Source organism: Equus asinus, chromosome 6, assembly GCF_041296235.1.
Source record: "Equus asinus isolate D_3611 breed Donkey chromosome 6, EquAss-T2T_v2, whole genome shotgun sequence".
Taxonomy (NCBI): Eukaryota; Metazoa; Chordata; class Mammalia; order Perissodactyla; family Equidae; genus Equus; species Equus asinus.
The window spans coordinates 44,185,601-44,209,803 of NC_091795.1; the positions used below are offsets into that span (position 1 = coordinate 44,185,601).

A 24,203-nucleotide genomic window follows, 5' to 3' on the forward strand; every position below is an offset into this window, starting at 1 on the left:
TTATTTTTTCCTTGTCTATTAGAAATTTGAGGATAGGAACTGAGTTATTTTCATTTTTGTCTCTAGCAACTATCATGGTTCTTGGCACATGAATTGATAAATAGGTGAATTAATTAGATGAAAGTATTTTTTAATTAAAAATTTTGCCTTACAATGATAATGTAAGTAATAGCCAGTTTCTAAATCTTGCTTTTCTGCCTCTTGATGATTTAGGTGTGGGATTTGATGGAGGCAATGACAAAGACTGGGAAGCCAATGCCTGCAAAATCCATCTCATTAAGAAGAAAGGGAAAGTCAAAGCACTGGATGAAGAAGTTCACAGTAACGTACTTAGTTTGATTTGTGCCCCCTCCCCCCTTCTCTTCCTTCTCTCTTCTCTACCAAATTACCTTCTCTCTCGTATTTTGGGGCCCATTTTAAGACAGTGATACTTAAAGTTGAAGAGAAGGAAGAAAAGTAATTTTGTTACTGTCTGTACTGGTTTTAAAATGTACCTGAGCTTCAAAAATGATCATATTAACTAGGGAAGGAAATTAGTTAGGTGCATTGTGTTCAGAGCAAGCTCAGTGTCCTCAAATAAAGTAGCCACAGTTCCTGAGGAAGGGCCTTTCCTAGGTCAAAGGGATTTTTACGGGTGCCCTGATTCATGTGTCTTCACTTGGTGGTTGTCTTCACTTTGGACTAAATGCCTAGTTTAGATGTATAATAAGTCGGATATTGCACCTTTTAGTAGGTCTGATATAATCAGGTAAGTATCATCTTTTTCTCTGATGATTTTCTTACTCCTCTGGCATAAAGTAGTTGCGCACAGATACATACTCCATTAAAGATGATATACTTCTCAGTGTTGAGTTCATAACATTATGCTTGTACATTTTATTTTTTCATAGGAAACTTGAAAATGAAACAGAAACTTTCAAGTACATTGATTGAATAAACATTTAAAAAGTCTCCCCCCAAAAGCAGGAAGTAGCAGGTTTTTTATGTACCTGCTCAAATGGATGCCATCATAATCATTGTCAAAGGAGTACAGCTAAAAGAGGAAAATGATGAATTTCGTTATTTTTTTTCACATAAACTAAATATTTAGCTCTCTAGTACTTGTTTAACAAATTAAATCAATAGTTATTTTGTGTGTATTGTGGCTAAGATTGGCTAGGGATAAAGCAGGCACCCAAATTACAGGTAAAGAAGGCACTGCACTTCAAAAACTGTAGTATAAATGTTCTGCCTACTTCCTTTACTGCATCCTGTATACCAGGCTGAGTACAGTAGATTCTTTAGTAGACAATAAAACAAATTGTTGTGAGATTCAGGAGAGAGAAAGTTCCCCCAAGTTGGGGAGACTGGGGATACATAGGGAATGGCTGCTGATTATATTTGGGCAGTGAAGGTGAGAAGGAAAAGCCTTCCGAGCGCAATGGCTTGGGTAAAGATACGAATAAGGGAGGCATGGGGGCCGGCCTGGTGGCGCAGCAAGTTCGCACATTCCGCTTCGGCGGCCCGGGGTTCACCAGTTCAGATCCCAGGTGTGGACATGGCACCACTTGTCAAGCCATGCTGTGGTAGGCGTCCCACATATAAAGTAGAGGAAGATGGGCAAGGATGTGAGCTCAGGGCCAGTCTTCCTCAGCAAAAAGAGGAGGATTGGCAGTAGAGGTTAGCTCAAGGCTAATCTTCCTAAGAAAAAAATAAATAAAAAGAATAGGGAAGGCAAGTTTGTTGATGGAGTGGTAGGTAGTCCTTTTTATCTATGTTATTGGTAGACAGGTATGGGAGGCTGGAAGGGCAGATTATGACTAGAATCACAAGGTTTGGATGTCAACCTGTTGAAATATACCTCCTCCTTTCCTGTGGGAAAGTCAGGAAGTAGTGGAGAAATGAGAACTTGTAGACATTGCTGATGAATTTGTAACTGATAAATCACTTTGAAGAGCAGTCTAACAATCTTTAAAGGGGAGATGCCTATACCTGTGACTAAGCTCTTTCCACTCTTGGGCGTATACTTGAAAAATACCCTGTGGGTGAGGAGACATGACAAGATCGATTGCAGCAAAATTTAGAAACAGCCTAAATGTCTACCAGTAAGGGAATAGGAGAATTGGTTGTAATGATACTACATGACCACATGTAGCTTTTGAAAGGAGTGATCTGGTTCTGCATGTGGGGACGTGGATAATTCCTGGGAACCTGATGTTGAGTGAAAAGAGCAACCTGCAAAAGGATCTGTAAAGTGTAGGACCACTTAAAAAACACAAAAGAATACTATCAGTTATGAACACATATTAGCATAATAGAAGTCTAACAGTACAGGTAGGAAAGCTGTACATCAACTTGAGAATCCTCTGGGAGGAATGAGATGGGGCAGGGTATAAAGGAGGTATCAACTGCATTTTTTTTTTTTTTTGGAGGAAGATCAGCCCTGAACTAACTGCTGCCAATCCTCCTCTTTTTGCTGAGGACGACTGGCCCCGAGCTCACCTCCGTGCCCATCTTCTTCTACTTTATATGTGTGACGCCTACCACGGCATGGCTTGCCAAGCAGTGCCATGTCCGCACCCGGGATCCGAACTGGCAAAACCCGGGCCAGTGAATCGGAATGTGTGAACTTGAGCTGTGCCACCAGGCCGGCCCCTCAACTACATTTTTACATTTTATATCTTAAAAAAGATCTAAAGCTCAAATGGCTAGATGTTAACATTTGTTAACTCTAGGTATAGATATTTGGATGTTTGTGATGTTTATTTTATTATTCCCAGTGAGTTTTAATATGTTTGACCTGTTAAAACAAAAGGGAAGGAATATATCTCAGAAAAGAAAAGGCCATTAGATTGGTGGAGTAAGAGGTATTGGCAACTCTGACCTTGAAAATAATAGCTAACATTTATCGATTGCTTTCTGGGTCTCAGGCACTCTTGTAAGTGCTTTCTGTGTGTTAACTCATTTATTCCTCATTATTACTCATGAAGTAGGTAAAATTATCATCGTCATTTTGCAGATGAGGAAATTCAAATACAGAGAATTAGGTACTGTCATTATATGGTGTTGGCAGTAAAGACAGTGAGTTTTGGGGCAAAGGCAGGGCTACTGTTCTCGGGAGTGACAATAATTAAAGGTTTTCCTACAGTTTATATCTTAGAGAATATGTAAAACACAAATGGCTGTATGCTAACGTGTGATATCTCTGGGTATAGGTATTTGAGTGTTATTGCCAGCAAATTTAAATGTTTGAACTATTAAGAAAAAGAGACAGAAGGATGACATCTGAGAAAAGGTACGCAGAGGGCAGGAAGCCTTGAGCGTGAAGGTGGTGGGAAGATAGAAGATCAAATAAGAAAGGTATTGAGGGATTATAGCTTCAGAACATCAAGGCATAGGTGGGGGAGTTAGCCTTTACAGGAGTCAAAGGTAAAAGAAAAGCTAAGTAAAACAGAGTTATGAGGTGAGGGCAAAAAGCTGAGAGAAGTGGAAATTGAGGGACTGTAGGTAGGACTGAGGAATGAGGAGAGTAGAAAAGATGTCTTGAGCTGTTGTGGAATTGAATGAGCTGTCAACTTAATGAATAAGGAGCATGGATCCATGTTCCTTAAATGACATCAGTGAAATAGGCTTGGTAATTACCATGAACTTGAAATGGACTCAATTTACAGAATTTTGTGACTTTCTTCAATGTTGCTTAGCAGCTTAGGGGCTGGGGGGAGAAGAGAAAACTGAGTGTGGGGGTTATCTAGACTTAAGGTTCAACAGAGGGCTTTAGAACAGGGGTAACATTGAATAAGGAAGAGTCAGGGGTTAGAAGTCATGATTCATTTATAAAACGTAGGAAATAGTTGTTACAAGGAATGTGCTTATTGTCATAGCAGTGATTTTTTCTTATTAGACATTAGATAATATTCCTTTGGCAGCAGTGAAATGGGTATGGTAATTACTGTAAATTTGAAATGGATTCAATTTACAGACTCTTGTTACTTTCTCCAGTGTGGCTTGCCAGCATGTGTGGAGAGATGCTGCTTTAATTATAGTCAGCCTGAAAACGAGTCAGATATTTTCATTGCTTACATTAGCCTGTTAAATAGTGATACACAGTAATCCTTTACTTTTCTGAAGGTTATTTATCAGGTCACCCTAATTATTCAGAACACAGGTAAGCTAGGAAAGATAGATTGATGATGTTATCCGTTCATTGAGTGAGCTATCCAATAAAAATTTGAGTATCTGCCTTATTTAGCTCTTAGTGCTTAGGATTCAAAGATAATAAGGCAGGCTACTGCTTTTGTAGAACTCAAATTCTGATGGAAGCCAGGTTAACTTGTCACAAATGTAATAGTACAGCAGAGTACCACATTGTGGTTTTATCTTAGGCTCTGGAGTCACAGATTTGGGTTCAAATCCTCTCTCTCTTTCCTCTTAACTATGACCTATGGCAGCTTCTGTGACTTCTTTGAGCCTCAGTTTCTTTGCCTGTAAAGTGGAGACATTAAGTACCCACCTCACAGTGTAATGTGAGGATTCAATAACGAATGAATATGTATTGGATGCCTTTTATATACCAGCCATTGTTCTAGGCCCTGAAGACAAAACAGAGAACAAGATAGGCAAACCCTCTGCCCTGATGGAACTTACTGTTTAGTGAGATGGCTAGACAACAAACAAATATATAATGTTAGGTAGTGATTAGTGCTATGAAGAAAATATATGGTAGAGGTGACATTTGAGCAGAGACCATGTGATTGTCTGAAAGAAGAATTCTAGGCAGAGGGAACACCACGTACAAATCCCCGTGTGGGCTTGGGCTGCTTATGGCTGAAAGTTAGTGGGGCCAGAGCACAGCGAGGGAGGGGGAGAGTGGCAGGAGATGAAGCTAGAGAGGTGGCTGAGGGCTGGGTCAGGTAGTGTCTCAAGGACGATGGATTTTACTATGCATGTCATGGGAAACCACTGGAAAACGGTGTGTAGGGGAGTGACATGATCTGACTTCTGATTTGAAAGGATCACTTTGGTTGGCGTGCAAAGACTAGGTTGTACAGAGGGAGGATTGGACACAGGGGGAACAGTTAGGATTCTGTTGAAGTAGTCAAGGCGAGAGATGATGGTGACTGGAGTCACAGTGATAGGGAGAGAGTGGTGAGGAGTCCCTACAACCTAGCACAAAGTAAGTTCTCAGTAGATGTTAGCTGTTATTTGTAAAAGGTGTGTTGAGAGCTAGTAATTGGAGAGGGGTAGGAGATGTGGATGGAAAGGTAGGTGGGGGGCAGATGGTGAAGGACCTTGTATGCCATGAAAAGGTGTTGGAGCTTTATCTTGAGAAAAGTGGCTCTCTAGTTGTGTGTTAGAATTTGAGGATCTTTTTGCAAATCCCTGTGACTGGGTTTAGGATTATTCATATGTGCAGTAGGGATATAAACCACTTTTTTAAGCAATGCAAGTCTGTTCAAGGATTTTAAGCCTTATTTCCTAATCAGATTTGTGTTTTAGAATGACCTCTCATTAGCCAGTATAAAAACCACAGCGAGTGTGTGCTAAAGTGCATGGACTTTCCTATTCAGACTTCTGAGCAATTTGTTCTTGATTTAGACCTAATTCTCACAAGCTTTATTATCTAGTTTCTTAGCCAAATGAATTTTATATTTAGGAAATTAGAAGGAGGGCATTATTAGTAAATAACTAGAACTGTCCATTTTTTTTCTGGAAGAAGCAAGAAGAGACAGCTCATAGGGAAAAGGAATTAGAAAGCTGCTTTTCAAGATAAAGGAGCATCAATCTGTAACCCCATACTTTCATAGTGTTGCTCTGTTCTTGAGAACCTGTTCTTTGATTTTGGAAGTGCTCCATAATTGCAGTTTATATTGTGAGATATGTTTACATTTACTGGGGACCAAAGAAATTGCAGTCATAAGGTTGTGTGACATTGAGAGAATGAATTTATTTTTACATGTCTAATTAAAATGATACTGATTTTTTTCCAAGGCAAGGATTAAATATAGATTTTTAAAAATCACGTTAACTCTTTTTGTCCTTAACTCTTGAATTTGAAAATTTCCAAGACTCCAGAAAAGTTGAAAGAATAGTACATTAATCACCTCTATATTTCATCTGGCTTTACAAATTGTTAACATTTTGTCACATTTGCTTTATCTCTTTGTATATAGTTTTTTGGTTGTTATTGGAACCATTCACCCTAAATATTTTGGCTGCATTAACCTCTCTAAGTCTTTTAATTACTATTTTGAATATGCCTGATCATCAGTTTTAATAATTGTATATTCCAGGTGAGTAGCACTGTAATAATTATATATAAATATAGCTTGTAGCATCATCTCTACAACATGATTTAATATTGGAATCTTTTGTTATATCTTCTTTAGAACAACAGGATATGGATTTGGATATAGAATTTGACGTACACCTTGGAATAGCTCATACCCGTTGGGCAACACATGGCGAACCCAGTCCAGTCAATAGCCATCCCCAGCGCTCTGATAAAAATAATGGTATGGACAGATGCTGCATGCTTTGGAAGGATTGTAGAGGGCCAATAACGGGAGAAGAATGATGGCTTTTATGTTTTCATTATTTTAACGTGTAAAATTTCAAACATATTCAGAAGTAGAGAGCATGCAGAACCTGATGTATCCATCACCCAGCTTTAACATTTAACAATACATGATCAGTGATGTTTATGTCTACTGCCCCATGAAGAGTATTTTCAAACCAATAGATATCATATAGATAGATAGATCACAGATAACTAGATCTCATAGCATTTAATTTGTAAATATTTAAGTGTGTATCTGTAAAAGATAAGGACTTAGTAGATTGATGTGTCTCTTAAGTCTCTTAAGGCACTGCTTTAAGGCACTGCTCCCTTTCTGTCCTTTTTCTTGGCTGTTTACCCTTGTTTGTCCTACAGAGTTTCCAGCAGTCTAGATCTTGCTAATTGCTTGTATCCGGGGTGTCATTTAACATGTTTCTCTCTCCCTTCTGTTTATTATAAATTGGTATGGTCTTAACATCTGGAGGTATATAATGTTTGGATGTTTTTCTTTTTGTGCTGTTAGTGGCCATTGATGATCGTTGCCAAGATTCTTTCTTTCTTTAGGGGTTGTAGAATGGTGCTAGTCTAATACTATCATTCTTTCTTCACTTATGTCTCAAATACTTCTATAAAGAGAAACTTCTTCATATCAACTGCTTGGTTACCTTGAAGTACAGATTGTATAGGAAAGGCAGAATAAATGTTTCATTTTTTCCCCCCCTTTATTTACCATTTCTCAAAAATGAAGTGGTTTCTAATATTCTGAGATGAACAATGAGTTCCTTTTTTATTGGTGTAAACTCATGCATTTAAAGTATTTCATTTGTTTCAAAACACTGAAATAATTGTCTATGTTGATGCACAATTTTTCCCATCTTAGGCCATTGGGAGATTTTTCACATTGGCTTCTGAGTACTTTTGATGTGACCCAGTAGGCTCAATAGTCTGTTATTTTCTGGTAGGTCAAGATGTTCCAGGTTCATCTAATCCTGCTCCAGACCTGAAATCAGCCGTTCCTCTAAGGAGCCATAGTTCCTTTTAGTGGAAATGATATTTAAAGACTGTAAACAGGTCCTAGAAATGCTCACTGCATCTAGGCCTTTTCAGTGGGCAGAGCTAGGAAATATATTTACCTCTGTGTGTGTGCACACATGCACGTATACATTTAAAGGTAAAACACAACTACAGTTCAAATCCAGTGCTGTAAGGTTTTTACTTGACCTCATTGATCTGTGTATTTCCTTTCAATCACACCTAAAAACTTAGTTCTTACACCAGCAACACACTTACTTGATCTCTCACATGATGTATATACTACAGAATCATGATACCAACACTACTATAACAAGTATGGTTACTGTTTTTTTGTTAATTGGTTTTTTTGTCCTTAGGGTATGTCTCTCTAGGGATGAATAATCAAATTACTGTGTTTTAGAGTCACTTGGAATAATCTTTTTCTATGTGGTTGTGCTGCCAGCTGGATACAGCACTATGTTAATGTTTTATTTTATTTTGAGTTTTAGGGATTGATTTTCTTTAAACATTAATTTTATTTAACTGTTTAAAATATTTGTGTAGTTCTGAGGTCACGCCTGTAAAAGAAGCATACTAAAATAAGTCTAGTTTGTATCTTATTTCCTCTTCCTTATTCCATCTCTCTCTGCAGATAACCGTTCAAAAAATATTTTAGTGTCTGTTCTTCCGTTTTTAAAAACAAGCAAATACATACATCTATATATGTATAGATGTATGTAGTGTATATATCCCTTTTGAGATAAGATTTTATAGTTTAATTCAGAAGTTGCGTTTTTAGGTTTCTTGTGCTTCACATAATTATTACTGAATCGGATTAGAATGCTAATAACCACCCAAACTTAATACTGACAAGGCCTTTATAAAAGATTCCTGAAAACTTAGATCTAGATTATGTTTTGAGAATTTGGCTTTAATTTAAGGCTTTATATCAGCTATGGGCTATTTATGATTCTCTGTGTTCTACCATTAAAAATTATTTTAGATTTATTTTTGTAGTATTTCATGGTATAATCTTTTCTTAAAAATCTAATAGAAATGTTTATTTTTTACTTGGTTTGTAATGCATTCAATTCAAGCTCATTTAATATCGAACCAAAATGTCAGATCTTTAAATATATTAAAAAATTTTTGATAATTTAATACAAAATTGAATTTAGTGGTGATTTCTCTCCTGACTTACATGAAATTTAAATAAGTCCACATTTGTAGTCTTTACATATACTGTCAATGACTAAAAATAATATTTTCAACTCTTGATTACCCAGACTTAGATATTTCAAAGTTATTTAATCAAAAAGGGTAAAAATTATCCCACTACCATATGTCTTTGATCTTGGAATTTGATTTTAACATTCATTTATCTGACGTTTTAGTAATTATCTGGACCTCAGATAAATAAATTTAACTCTAGAACTGAATAACTGGTTTTTCTTAGTAACTTCTTATCTTTAGTTCTTAAACTCATTTAGTATAAATCAGATAATTATTTTAGTTTGAAAGCCTTTCTCTTTAAACTTAAGAATGTTTTATGCACAAGAAGGAATGAACAAAGAAGCGAGAATAATAGTTATTTAGTTGAGCCCCCTCATTTTGCCAGCGAGGAAACAGGCCCAGTAATCTTGCTCCTTTCATGTGGTGACATTGGGTTAGTAGTTTAGCCACAACTCAAGCTGATGGCTCTATACCCCAGTTTATTGTAGTTCCGGCACTATATCCGCCTCCCTAACACTGTGTGCTTCCACTAATCCACATTAACTATGCTGCTGATCTACCTGAGGTCTGGTAATGAAAAGTAGATAGTACTTGATTACACCTGGAAGTATAAGTTTGACAAATTTTTTGACTTGAGAAAAATCTATCAACAGTAATGGCTATTTAAAGTGTTTACTAGGCCTATAATGTTTTGTCATCAATGCTTTTATCTCTTTTAGAATTTATTGTTATTCACAATGGAATCATCACCAACTACAAAGACTTGAAAAAGTTTCTGGTAAGTAAAGTGACCTAAAAAGACACCAGTCTTTGAGAATACGTCTAACGAGAACAGTGAAGTTTTTGGTTAGGGTGTGCAGTAAACACTACCTAGGTATGATCAGGTAATTCCTAAGGCAGTTACAAGGGTGTGGTGGTTTATCAGAGTTTTCTTTGTTGACAGTGGAACATTTTTTTTCTTATATGAAAAGGAAATGCTTTATTATGTGACCCAAAAGCTCAAGTAAAATTTGGAATTTTGGGGGAACTTCTTTTGCTTGTGAAAAGACCTTGTTTGTCATTTTCAAAAGATTCTAGGATACGTGATCTAGGACAGAGTAAATGAAGGTTCTGGGCCTTAAAAGCTGTGTACTATGTAGTAAAGGTCATGATGATGACCTGCGTGAGTGCCTTCTCAGGGCTGTCCACTTGAACTTTCTTCAGTGACGGAAACCTTCTCTATCTGTACTATCCAGTATCCACATTTGGCTGTTGAGCTAGTATGACTGAGGAACTAAATTTGAAATTTTATTTCACTTTAATCAGTTTAAATAGCCACATACAGCTGATGGCTGTTGTATTGGCCAGTGCAACATCATCATTAAAGAAAGAATCGTTGTATTCATTATGGAATTAGTGTTTCATGACTGTTATATTTCTTTATATTTTAATTATTTAAAATTTATTTAATTCATATGTGGCATATATAGATTTATATAATGATGAGTGTATGTTCAGTTATATAGAATACCTCACTGTTTTGGGTTCACTATAATTAGATGGTGACCTTAATTCTGAACAGTGGGTAATGGGCTACAGTGGTGAAAAAAAGATCAGAAGTTGATTAGTGAGATTTTTCAGGAAAAAATTCTATAGAAAAGATTTGGATATTATAAATATTTCCTTAAATGTGTCAATTTTTTTTCTTTCTAATTACAGGAAAGCAAAGGCTATGACTTTGAATCTGAAACAGACACAGAGACAATTGCCAAGCTTGTTAAGTACATGTATGACAATCGGGAAAGTCAAGATACCAGTTTTACTACCTTGGTGGAGAGAGTTATCCAACAACTGGTATTAAACCACACTTTTAAAGACAATTATTTCCAACATTAATCACCATAAACTCTTTAAATTTGATAAACAGGAATTACGCTAATTTCTTAAGTATTTTTGACTTTTATTTACCAAAAGTTGAATACCATAACTGTGGTATGATATCCCAGAAAGTTGAATACAATAACTATTCCGCTTGAATTATTTTGGGAGACTGTTTTTTGACTAATTGACCCCTTCCTTCCCACACACACTTAGAATTCTAATTCTTTCACTATAGTTTAGTGTCATAGGAGTTAAAAATAATCCCAGATCAAACAGTTTGTCCAAAAACTATGCATACTCACCAACAAACCCATATTTATCACACGCAAACATTTACACAACACACACAGTCGGGGGGGTTCATCACTTTCTTGCTTCCTGCTTGCTCAAGTGTTCTTCTGTCAGTAACATAGCACAAGGGTAGCTCCAGTGAAATGCACATTTTTTATTCTGGGATTATGTCTGCATGTCTCTGAGCCAGTAGAGTCAACTCCTTCTTTTTCCTTCTGGGGATTTTTCCTTGGCCTTATACCTATGTAGGAAAGTATTTCCCAGTCCAAGAGAAAAGTGGTGTTCTTTTTGATCCCATCCCAATTGCCCTAATTAAAGATTGAAGATATCAAAGATCCACAGAAGTCCAAATGCATCATGATTTCCAACCCTTCTCCACTCATAACTCTGGCTTTCCCATTTAAAAGCCTTTACTTCTCTCTGAATGTCCAACCCTTGCCTCCCACCTCCACCCAAATCTTATTATGTCTGCAGCATAAAAAGAGGAGTCAGGAAGCTGGAGAAAATAGAGGCCTGTTTCTTCCCTTTACTCAAGGCAGAGTAGTGTGCCGTCCCAGCTTTTTCTTGTTTCTACTCATTGTATAGCCCGGTTTGTGTTCTGTGGTGGTTCCTTCACTCTCCTACCTCATGTTCCCTCTTTATTCATTCTTGATTTCCTTAGATTCTGCCCCTGAGGAGGTTGGGTTGAGGGGTGGTATAGTGTGCATGTTAATAATTGTCATTGTGTATACATTCATATCTCCAATGTCAAGGTGAAAAAGAGTGAAAGTTAACAGTGGTATAAAATTACTGGGCCAGAGAATGGGTTTTGGATATTGAGCTTGGGATCTTTTTTCTTCCCCTTACCAACGCATGTACGGGAAATATGATGTGTCTATTGGGAAATGTCGGTAGTGTGTACAAAGGTGACTTTTAAAGTAGTCTGTTTTGGAGCTGTTATCTGTTGAGCCAATTTCAAAAGTAGGCTTGGTTATAAAGTAGCTGTTGGCTACACCAAAACTCAGGAGTAAGTGTCTACCTAAAATTTAGATTTATTTATAAACTAGTGCAAAAGAGCAGTTGTGTGAACAAAAAATTTCTGTGCTGAAGCCAGTATGTTTTAGGCATTTCTGATAACTGATTATAATATATATTGCTAATGCATTTTTTTTCCTCTGTAGGAAGGTGCTTTTGCACTTGTCTTTAAAAGTGTCCATTTTCCTGGCCAGGCAGTTGGCACAAGGTAAATAAATATAAATTTAATAATGACTAATAATTATATGTATTCTGAAAGTTTTGAATTACGTTTATTTTCTGTATACTATAAATGACCCTTCACTTTAAAGGCTCTTCCCTTTCTTAGAGACATTTGCGTTAGTATGTTTATTTTTGTGTGCTCCTTCTTGTCTATTGTCTTATCACTCTTCCATTTAACAGAATATCTTGATAAAGCAAATACATTTTGGCATTTTTAATTGACCTTTTGTCTGTAGTGGGGCACCATTATTACTTTGTAAATTTGGATATTGAATATTCTCTAATTTCAGGCCCAAAACATTAACTTTATCCATATTTTTTGGAATTATGTATTCTAGACCAAGTCCTAGATAATTGTACTTTCACTACTTTTGCTAAGATGTTTAAGCCTGATCATGAAGTTCTTTTTAGAACAGTGAGGAGCCCTAAGATTTGCTAAGAGAGAGCTGTCTTTAATACAAAGGCAGGGTGACTAAGGAGAAGGGGATACACATTCTTATATTGTTCATATATCAAAAGAAAGGTTTCATTTAACGTTAAAAAGGAGAGAAATTTCAAACACATTGTTACAGAAAAGGGGTTGGCATACTTTCTGTAACGGACTGGATAGTAAATATTTTAGGCTTTCTCGGCCATGTGGCCTCTGTAGCAGCTACTCAGTTTTGCTCTTGTAGTGTGAAAGCAGCCGTAGAAAACATGTAAAAAAATGGGCATGGCTGGGTGCCAATAAAAACAGACAAAGCTGGCCTGTCAGTCGTAGTTTGCCAGCCTCTGTTATTGAATATTTTTTAAAAATTCTGTTTATGTCATTCTTTTGTTATATCTGAAGTTGAGCTTAGAGGGAAAATTTAAACATTAGTTGAAGAGTGTTCCTTCGTCAAATTTAAGTTTTGTATCGTTAGGGCATTATAAAAATGTTTTAATTTTGTTTGATTTTGTACTTACAGACGAGGCAGCCCTCTGTTGATTGGTGTTCGAAGTGAACATAAACTCTCTACCGATCACATTCCAATACTCTACAGAACAGGTAAAAACTGTTCCTGTATCAGGCCATGGGGAAATGTATCAATTGAGTACAGGAGATATAAAGAATTGTTTTCCTTAAATTGAAATAAATCCCCCTTTGGTTAGATCCACTCATATTTATAGTTCTGTCTAGACATGAAAAGGATTTCTTTTTCTGATTTCTCTGACGAGTAGAATTTTTTTCTGTTGTATATCCTTAGCTAGGACTCATTTTGGATCACAATTCACACGGTGGGGATCACAGGGAGAAAGAGGTGGGAAATGCACACTGCATGGATGGGGAGGAATCTTATCCTCTTTTGTTCATTCTTTACTAATTCTTTGTTCTTGGAGTGAATGAATGTGCCGGGCCTCTAAAAATGTGCTTATTTTATGGGGAAATATATTTTGACGTTATTTTTCTAATTTGCAGAGTGTATTTTGTCTGTCTGCTTTTGGCACTTAGAAAACTGCTTTTAATAATTTGTTTCTTTAAAATCTCTGAGATTTGAGAAAATAGTTGAAATTGTAAAGTTTTTTTCTTTGTTTTAAATTAAAATCATGTAGGATACATTCTTATCAATAAGGTGCTAAGATTAGGAAGACATTTTGTATAGGCTCTTATAGATTGAATTCAGGGGTAGTTGTTTAAGTTAGCCTAACTTTTAACTGAAATATGTTTAAATGGTTTTTATTTTATGCATGACATTTCACTTTTAGATTTACATTCAATATACTTGATTGGCTCTGTTTGAATTAGGAATTATTGTTCTTTTTAAATTTATGCTTGAAGTTTATTTTTTTATAGGACTTTCAGCTATGCAAACTGTGAATCATTTTACTGATATAATAAGACAGAAAAAAAAAACGAGTGTGCTCTTTCCGTTTACTTATTACTAAAATCTTTCCATATAAAAGACAGGGAGTGACAGCTTCAGGAAATTGAAACCCATTATTGTTAATATATAATTCTTGGTTTCTTGAAAAAAATTTAGCAAAGTACTCTAAACCTATTCATCTTTAGATAGTTGTTGCTTTCACTATTTTATCAAGAGCAGAAAGTTATTTTCTCAAATAACCTTAAATCCTGAGATACTAGATTTCTTATCTTCCTCTTCCCCTCCCTCCCTTTTCAGAAGAAAAACTAGTCTACAGGTTTTGGAGCCAGAGTTCCAGATTTCTGTTAATAATTCTGCTTGTGTGTATATTACCGATATGTTACTTTGTACTTGCCTTAACCTGCTTTTAGCAACAATGGAAAAACACTGGTTAAGGTCTTAAAATGTTGGAAGAAAAATTTATCAGGAGATAGATCTTTTTGAGGTCAGGGATTGTGTTTTAGTGACCCTTATTTCTCTAGCTCCTAGTATGTAGATAATGTGTGGCTCAGCAGAGTTTAGTTTAAATAGTGTAGCCTCTTAGGCTCTGTAAAGGGGAAAATACTGGACTGGCTTTCAGGCTTTTCCTATTTTCTCCAGGTGTAACCACTGATCAAATAAAGCAGGATGATGATAATTGTATTCCACTTAAATCAGATGGGATAGTGTATTGGAAGACATTTTATAGATTGTAAGAGTCATATAGATGTCAAGTATACTAGTAATGATTTTTTAATTTAAATAGGCAATGATACCTCATGTAATTAAATATACCATGTTACTTGAATAATGAAATAACCAATATTTGGAGAAAGAATATAGTAAAACTCTATGAGGATTTTAAAAAAAATTTTATTTTTCCTTTTTCTCCCCAAAGCTTCCCAATGCATAGTTGTATACTTTTAGTTGTGGGTCCTTCTAGTTGTGGCATGTGGAACGCCGCTTCAGCATCGCTTGATGAGTGGTGCCATGTCCGCGCCTAGGATCTGAACCAGGGAAACCCTGGGCCGCTGAAGCAGAGCGCATGAACTTAACCACTCAGCCACAGGGCCCGCCTCTATAAGAATATTTTTTAACCAAAGCTAGTGGTATTTATTTAAAAAGTGTAGGTGTTCGTTTTACTTATTTTTAAATTTTATTTTTTTACGTATTTTAAAATTCACTTTTTTACACACAATAAAGTTCAGTCTTTTTATGTACAATTTCCTGAGTTCTGTCAAATGCAAACAGTTGTGTAACTACCATCACAATCAAGATACAGGACAACTCCATCTCCCAGAAAGTTCCCTTCAGCGCCCCTTTGTAGTCAGCCCTTGTCCCATTCCCAGCCCCTGGCAAATGCTGATGTCTTTTATCTTTCTATAGTGTTATCTTTTCTAGAATGTCATCTTGTATTTATTTCTTAAAGTGTGGTATCTTTTCTGCTGTTGAATTTGGATGGGAAGAGCTGTTTTGATTTCATGCCTAACACACACCAAATAATCATGGATTGGGGGGGAACTTTGGATGTATATTTTTAAGAATAATTACTACCAAGTCTTTATAGACAAGCATTTTAGAGGATAGACATGAGTTTTTACAAGTATATTTATGGTATTCTCTGGCATTTATGTCCATAGGTTATAAGGTCTACTATATCCTGATCTTGGAGAAAGGTGCTTTTGTCTCTGTGACATTTAAATAGTCTTCAATTAATAGTTTTTTTTTCTATATTTGGCTAATTTGTCAAACTTTCAGTATGCTTTCCAGTTTTGACTTTAGTTGAAAATGAGCAAAAAGGAAAAAAAAATTCATCAATGACTTGACAAATTAAGTAGAGATGCCAGAATTCTAAAGTGTTAGAATGAAAAAGATACTGTCATTGCAAAAGCACCATCTTTTTCCTGACTTAAAAGACATGTAAGAAGATCCAATTTTAAGAAAGGCGAGGTTCTGAATTTATATTTTCAGTCCTTAGCAGTATGTGCCACATATGGTATATCATGGTTAGAGAGTTATAAGTACTTTGTTTGTTTTTAAATCAGAATGCATAGACAACAACTTGATTTGTTATGCTGACTTACTGTTAAAATCTAGAGTTTTGTTATGAGATAAATATTAATATGCAACTAGCCTTCATTTTACTTTCATTGCATAATTTTGATATTTTTAATGTAATTTTTATGATAAGTTTAGATATACAAATGTATTAATTCCATCAAGTTTTGTATAAAGTTAAATTAAGATTAGGCTATACATACTTTTGATTAAAAAAATTAGTGATATTAATGAATTATTTGCCTTTTACTTGGAAATGAAATATTACATTAAAAATTTACATTAGCACTGTTACCTGCCACGCTTTCTTTAGTAGTTGCTATTTCACTCTACACCTTTTGTCTGTTGTTGTTCTTGGCTTATTGCATGGAAATAAGGTGATCTACCTGGCATTTTTAAATTGCTGAAATTGTTTTGTGTTGCTATGGTTTTTTGTTGATTTTGTAGAAAACTACATATGCTTAAATATTGGCCATGGTTTCCTACATGTTTGCTGATCACTGTTAACCCTGTGCTCCAGGGAAAGACAAGAAAGGGAGCTGCAATCTCTCCCGTGTGGACAGCACAACCTGCCTCTTCCCTGTTGAGGAAAAAGCAGTGGAGTATTACTTTGCTTCTGATGCAAGGTGAGCTTCCTTCGTTGATTCAAGGAGAATTTTCAGTAAAACTTCTTTCCTGCTACAGGAAACCGAGAAGTCATTTTGTATAAATCTAGTCATGGTGTGCCGGAGATGGTTAATTAGGGAAGTGTAGGTGACCTCTTTGGAGATGTGGCTCTAAGAACGCTGCATCTCCCTGTTCAAAGCACGTAGGTGAGTTTACCAAGAATGGATAATTGTCTGAGACTTGTTCCAGTGTATTTACTCTGAGCTCTTGTATTATTTTTCCTCTTCTTTTCGGAGCCTTACCCAGGTTTTGTAGGGAGGAGAGATTTTAGATAGAAAAGTACAGTGGCTTAGTATCCCACTTATTTCAGTGTAGATGCTAAACCGTTGTAGTTTTAGTCCAGTGTGGACGCTTATCTTTTTAATTCAGAAGTAATTTGCAGCATAATCACTTTTATAAAGGAAATAGTACTAGAGTAAGACATTTTGAGAGAAAAATACAGTGGGATGCTTAGATGCATTTATAAATGAAACACTAATAGTAATGAGGATAAAATGGAATCACTCAAATTGCCAAGAAGTATTTGAGTCATTCATTGTGCCTGAGAGTAAGGGGATCTAAAAATGAAAAATGATCCAGTTTAGGACTACAGGGAATGCATTATCTCAGTGAGAAAACAAGTGTCACTGTTTTTTAGTTTTTGCAGGTGTGTAGTCAGTGCTAAAATGTGTCATTGATGTCGTTAAGCAGGTTTGTTACAGAGTTGACAGATATGGCTTCAATAAACTGGAAATTGCAGAAACATAACAGCCTTTTGTCATTCACTAGTACATTCATATTGAACTCTCTGGCAAAGCTATGTGCTAGGCTCAGGAGATAATGGTGAATAAAAATAAAAAGATTACTTGTCCTTAAGGAACTCTTCCTTAATGGAGGAGACAAATTTTAATCAATCATAAAGGATAGAATTCCAGCTGTGACAAGAGCTACAGAATCCCTGTAACAGAGTGATGTACCCTCCTATGGGTAAATGTCTTTAAGAGCATGATGCTTGAACTGAAAGTTAAGGAGTCAGAGTTAGTTAGGTGAAGAGGTAGAGGGAAGAGCATTCATTCTTTGCAGATGGATCAGCCTGTGAGAGTTTGGATGGGTGTGAGTGTGGCTGGAGTAGAGACAGGAAGTTTGGTGGGAGGTGAGGCTAGAGAAGGAGGTAGGGTTACAGCAGGGCATTTTGTTGTTTTCCTGAGAGCCACAGGGAAGCCGTCAAGTGGTTTATTGGGTGAAGGAGAAATCTTGATTAGAGTTGCCTTTTGATATCAATTTTGGCAGAAATGGAGACTGGATGGAGGGAGATTAGAGGGAATGTAGTTGGATAAGTTAGGAGGTTGCTGCAGTCGTCCAGCCGAGAGCTGACAGTAGCTTGAACTGGTTTGTGGTAGCAGACATAGAGAGGAGCTTTGAGAAATATTTAGGAGTTAAAATTGGAGGACTTGGTGATAGATAGAATGAGAAGGAGAAATGGCCATGCTCTCTGATCTAATCTAATTCGGTTTAGATTGCTGCACAGAGATCCTTTTATTTGTTATCCGCAGTGACCAATGCCTCCTCATACCCTTGTAGGGAATGGCATTGATAATCAGGTTATCAGAGATATTGCAGGATGATCCAGTTTGTATTTACATTTGGTCCTTGTGTCCTAATGATATTTTATTTGTGATAATCATCCTTGATTATTGATTGCATTATCTCCTTGAACGTTTTATAGTGCTGTCATAGAACACACCAATCGCGTCATCTTTCTTGAAGATGATGATGTCGCAGCAGTGGTGGATGGCCGTCTCTCTATCCATCGAATTAAACGAACTGCTGGCGATCACCCTGGACGAGCTGTGCAAACCCTCCAGATGGAGCTCCAGCAGATCATGAAGGGTGAAAGTTTTTGTCGTGTTGTCCTTAATGGAAAGGATACATTCTACTTCCTCTCCTAGTGTAGCAATCTGATAACAATGCTGAGTGAAATCTTCCACGTGATTAGTGAAGGGATAACCCCAGGAAAAGGGATGATTCTTTGGAGAAATTATCAGCTGGTTTCACAGTAGTTCTCCTTCAAACTAATTCATGGTTTGTTGTTTCTAACATTAAAAAAAAGATAGATTATTTAAATAGTACTCGATATTTTTAAGATACTTTATAAACATAGTTTGTGTCCTGTTCTTTATTCCTCTCTATTCTCTCTGTGCTTCAGTTTTCTCATGTATAAAATGGGGATAATATGACCTCCCTCATTAAGGTGGTGTTGAGGATTAAGAGAGCTAATATATCTAAAGCCCTTAGAACTGTGCCTGACACACTTAGTGAGCCCTACATAATGTTTGCTGCTATTAACTGTCATGATTATTGTGGTGATGGTTTTTATTCTCCTCCTTGCTGATGGGGTTGTAGTGGGAATAAGAGCTAACATTTATTGCATAACTGCTCTATGTCAAGTCTTCACTGTATTAATCTCCACTACAATGCTGTGAAGGAGGTGCTGTGCTTATTTTGCAGATTCAGGAATTTCCTCAGAACCCTTTAGCTAGTAAAGGGATAGAGCCATGATTTGAACCTAGGTCTGTTCTGACTCCAAAACTTCAGCTTGTTCCACTCCCCTGTTTTGCTGTAATTCCATATTTCAGGCATGAAGTTAATAAAAGTCCTTTTTCCTTTTTACATGCTCATTTTCTTCACATAGGATAAAGTGTCATATATGAATATTGTTCTCTATCACGTGACCTTTTGTTTCATTTAATTTATACTAAGGTTGTGTTCAAGAAGATAGATCTTTAGTTATGTACAAATTTCTTTTTCTTGGGTTTGTTAATTTTTGTTTTAATCATATAATTTATGTTACTTTAGGCAACTTCAGTTCATTTATGCAGAAGGAAATTTTTGAGCAGCCAGAGTCAGTTGTGAACACCATGAGAGGAAGAGTCAACTTTGATGACTATACTGGTAATTACATGTGAATTATTCTGTTATTTCAGAGTCTCCCATGGGAGTTGGCATTGACAGCCTGAAAGTTCATCATTCTTTATAGCCTTACAGAACAACGATGGCTGCCAGCTGTCGGTGGAGCCCCGTCATCTTTTAAAAGTCCTTCAGTGTATGATTCCACTGATGTGAGGTGTATGTAGAATAGTCAGATTCATAGAGACAGTGGGTAGATTAGTGGTTACCAGGGGCTAGGGGGAGGGGCAGAGGGAGAGTTAGTGTTTAACATGGGTATAGAGTTTCACTTTGGGATGATGAAAAAGCTCTGGAGATGGAAGACAGTGATGGTTGCACAACAGTGTGAATATGCTTAATGCACTGAATTGTACACTTAAAAATAGTTAAAATGTTAAATTTGTTTTATGTATATTTTGTCACAATAAAAAAAGGGAATAATAACTAATGGTTGCCAGGAGCTGAGGGGAGCAAGGAATGGAGAATGACTGCTCAAATGGATGTGGGGTTTCTTTTTTAAGGTTTTATTTTTCCTTCTTCTCCCCAAAGCCCCCCGGTACGTAGTTGTATATTTTTAGTTGTGGGTCCTTCTAGTTGTGGCATGTGGAACGCCACCTCAGCATGGCCTGATGAGTGGTGCCATGTCTGCGCCCAGGATCTGAACCTGCGAAACCCTGGGCTGCCGAAGCAGAGTGCGCACACTTAACCATTTGGCCACGGGGTCGGCCCTGGATATGGGGTTTCTTTTTGGGGTGATGAAAATGTTCTAAAATTAGGTAGTGGTGATGGTTGCACAACTTTGACTATACTAAAAACCACTGAATCGTACACTTTAAAAGGATGAATATGATGCGATATGACGTATCTCAATATAGGGTTATAAAAAATATAAAAAATGACTAAAAATCACATTTGAAAATTATTGTCAGTAATGAGAGTATTAGGGGGATTTTCCTGGGGGAAAAAAGAAGCCCTTCAGTGTACCATTAAAAAAATTTAACTTCTTTTTAGTTCAACAAACCTCTATTGGGCACCCGCTGTGTATCAGGGTCTGTCCTAGACACAGTATACATTCTAAGAAGAATGAGAGTGGTCGCTTGTTGGGAAGCTTCCCTGTATCTGCTCAGCCTAGATTTTCTCTCAGTTTATAAGTGAGTAAAGGTCTGAGCTTCCCCAGAGGTGTTCCAGGTGTTTGCCTGATGCCTTATGGGATAGCCTGTACCTTCCTGCATGTTTAAGGTAGAGGTGAGAATGCAACTTGGTCTTATTTCTGGAAACTCTCTCTAGACCTTGTGTGGCAGGAGTTTTGTGCACCTTGCTGAGATGAGTTTGAGACTGAGTCTGTGGTCATAAGATGTCCCTAACCTGTTCATTGCTAAATCAGGTTTTCGAAACACTACTCGTTCATCATGAGCAGTTTAACAAGACAAACTTTGAGCTAAGCTTCTCAGCGTTAGGAATTAGTTTTTGAGAAATAATAGCAAGTATGCAAAAATCTTTTCCTGAATCTCTGTGTGTCATATGCACATTATTAAAGATCTTCTCCTTCAAGCCCTGTCCTGCTAAGTGATAGAGAATGATTTCTCTGAATAAATATTGTCTTTATGTATTTTTCTTTTCTGAGTGGCATGAGACTTTTTTTGCAGGAGAGATTTGTTGAAGGCTGAATTATGAATTGAACATCTGCATGCAGAGCACCATACTGAACATGTCAGAGACATCGGAAAGTTATCTCTGATATGTTCCCCTTCTTGAGGTTCTTATAATATAGGAAGGGAAATGAATATATAATTATCTGCTTAAAGAAAGGTAAAATATGATAAGTGGCATTAGAAATACATTTTAATGTTGAAATGCGTAAAGTTTAATGTTGACGTGAGAGAAAGGAGAGCATGAATCTGTTTGTGGGCAGGGGCTTTGGGGCCAAGGAAGGCTTCATGAAGTAAGCAGGTGTGGCTTTAAAGGATCTGGAAGATTAAAATAGGTGAGGATGAGACGGGAGCATTGCAATTGGTTAGAACACAGTAGCTCGGGGGAAATAGTGGAAAAACCATCAGAAAGCTGTTTGTGGAATAATAACGTAGTCCAGTTTGTCTGCCACATTTGGTACTTGAAGAGGAGTAAAGAGCAGTAAGTCTAGGAAAGAAAGTGAGAGGAGCTACCAAGGAGGGCCTTGAATGCATTCTAACTGGGGCGTCTGGAGGGGTGCCTCCTTAGTGGAAATTGTAGAGCTATTAGGAGACTTAGGAGACACTGAGGAGCTAGGGATGATCATAGCTTTACTGCGCTGGAGGAGCGAGAGGCTGGGATCAGTTGCCAGTTAGGACGTTGTTCCATCTGGGGTAGAGCAGTGGAAACAGGAGGGAAGTGGGGACCAGGAGAGAAACACAGCAGTCTAAACCAGGACCTGCATCTGCCTGTGTGAGGAGAGGGGGTTGTTGAAGATGGTGGAACTGAAAGAACTGGGAGAGTAGCAATAAATATTATTTATGGTATTTATAGAAATAAGATCAGGAAAAAGATTTGTTTTATAAGGGAACAGAATGAGACAAACTTTCAGAAGTCCTGATGGGGTTTTTTTGTGTGTATGGTGAGGAAGATTGGCCCTGAGCTAACTGCTGCTGACCTTCCTCTTTTTTACTTGAGGAAGATTGTCCCTGAGCTAACATCTGTGCCAGTCTTCCTCTGTTTTTTGTACGTGGGATGCCACCGCCACAACATGGCTTTATGAGCGGTGTATAGGTCCTCGCCTGGGATCTGAGCCCGTGAACCCCAGGCCGCCAAAGCAGAGCATGTGAACTTAACCACTGTGCCACTAGGCCAGCCCCAGAAGTCATGATTTTTAAAAAACACTTTCATCTATGATATGTGTTTCTCATAAAAGTTCTATAATATAAACAGGATAGCTGTTACCGTTTTTTGTTGTTAAGATAAGAAAATTGAGGCTCTCTTGTCTGTGTCTCTTGCCAAAGTTCACATCACTTGTCGTTTAGGGAGCCGGTCTAACCTCCTGTGTTGAGTGGTGCCCTGTGTGCTCCATCCCCGCCCTACTCCTTCAGGCTCTCTGGCTGTCTCCACAGTTGTGGCCTACCTTATCAGAAGTAGGCTTCTCTTGAAAGCATCATCAGTTCAGACCTTGGGCCACTCCTTCCAGAGCTGCCCCTAGAAGGCAGCAGGGAATTTGCTAGGACTAATTTTACGGAAACACTTGTGACCATCTAATCTCTCCATTTTCCCTCCCTGTCATTTTTGGTCATCTTCTGAAGTACAAGTCTGTCCGTTAGTCTGTCTGCTTTTATACTGAGTCCATCTCCAAACTGATTTGCCTTTGCATGACCCCGATCCAACCTCTTACTGTTGTTTCCTTTCTTCACAGACCTTTTCAGTATGTACTGAGGTCTGTGGGAAAACACTATAGGCAGAGGTACACAGCCAGGCTTGATCTAGTGCGGGAACTGCAGGAGGCCAGTCTGGCTGGAGTGGCCTGGGTGAGAGGGGAGGTGCTGGGAGACTGGGTCAGAGGTCAGCAGGAGGCAGGGCCACTGCGGACTTAAAGGCCATAGTAATGGGTTTAGATGCTATTCTAAGTTATCTGGGAAGCTTTTTGTTGTTTTGTTTTATTGTCTACTTTACTAATTTTTTAAAACAGATGTAATATGCCTTCAGTATTGAAATTTAAAAAGAACATAAAATTGTTCAAAAAGATAAAAGCAAAACATACACACCTTGGTTCCAAATTATAACCAGTTAAGGTAGAAAAAAGGGTGGGGAGAGTACACAGAGCCAGTGGTGGCTCAGATGCAGGAGGGTGCAGCCTTTAGGTGTGCATGTGTCTCTCCTCAGCCAGACTTTGCACCGTCTGAGGGCAGAGCTCCCGTAGCCACACAGTGCCTTAGACGGATCTTCACTTGGTGGGTGCTAACGAAATATTAGTTGAATAATTGAATGAATGTTGAATGAAAATTTCTCACAGAGACAAAACTAGCCTTGTGAAGAAGGATCCATACAGACAAGGTACTCACAGAAGAACACATACATATATGTGAAAAAGCCAGGAAAGAGGACGGACTCGTTGGAGGGTTTTGAGATCAGATTTATGTTTTTAAAGAGTTACTCTAAAAGATCATTTTGACTGTGGAGAACAGGCTCTAGGAGGTGGAGAATAGGGGAGGGAAGAGTTAGGAGAACGTCGCTCTTGTCCAGGGGAGAGATGCTGGACTAGGGGGATGGCACCAAAGGTACAATTTGAAGGTGTAGCTCAGGGGTCTTGCCTGTGGGGTGGGTGTGGAGGAGGGGTAGGTGCAATCAAGGATGATTCTGATGTTAGGTGAATGGGGATGGCGTTTACTGAGATGGGAAAGACTGAGAGGGGATGGGTCTATATTGTGTTCAGAGCACTGTTCTGGGTGCCGTAGGGGAAATGAACATAACTAAGGTTTTTTCCCCCAAGCAGGCTTATTGAGTTATAATTAGATATAATAAAATTCACCATTCATAATGTATAATTCAGTGAGTTTTGATGA

The 24,203-nt window shown here is 37.6% G+C and overlaps 1 protein-coding gene across 2 annotated transcripts in view; it reads left to right on the top strand.

The window, feature by feature from the left end:
- Positions 1-24,203, top strand: part of GFPT1 (glutamine--fructose-6-phosphate transaminase 1) — a 57,493-nt gene that overhangs the window by 13,226 nt on the left and 20,064 nt on the right. The window contains exons 3-12 of one of the 2 annotated variants that reach the window (XM_070512009.1): positions 214-321; positions 6,366-6,491; positions 9,502-9,560; positions 10,481-10,615; positions 12,094-12,155; positions 13,117-13,196; positions 13,396-13,449; positions 16,610-16,715; positions 18,461-18,624; positions 19,591-19,686. In XM_070512009.1, the coding sequence (XP_070368110.1) occupies positions 214-321; positions 6,366-6,491; positions 9,502-9,560; positions 10,481-10,615; positions 12,094-12,155; positions 13,117-13,196; positions 13,396-13,449; positions 16,610-16,715; positions 18,461-18,624; positions 19,591-19,686 (990 nt within the window). The remainder of the gene's footprint in view (positions 1-213; positions 322-6,365; positions 6,492-9,501; positions 9,561-10,480; positions 10,616-12,093; positions 12,156-13,116; positions 13,197-13,395; positions 13,450-16,609; positions 16,716-18,460; positions 18,625-19,590; positions 19,687-24,203) is intronic. The other variant, XM_014836734.3, reaches the window with a different exon arrangement.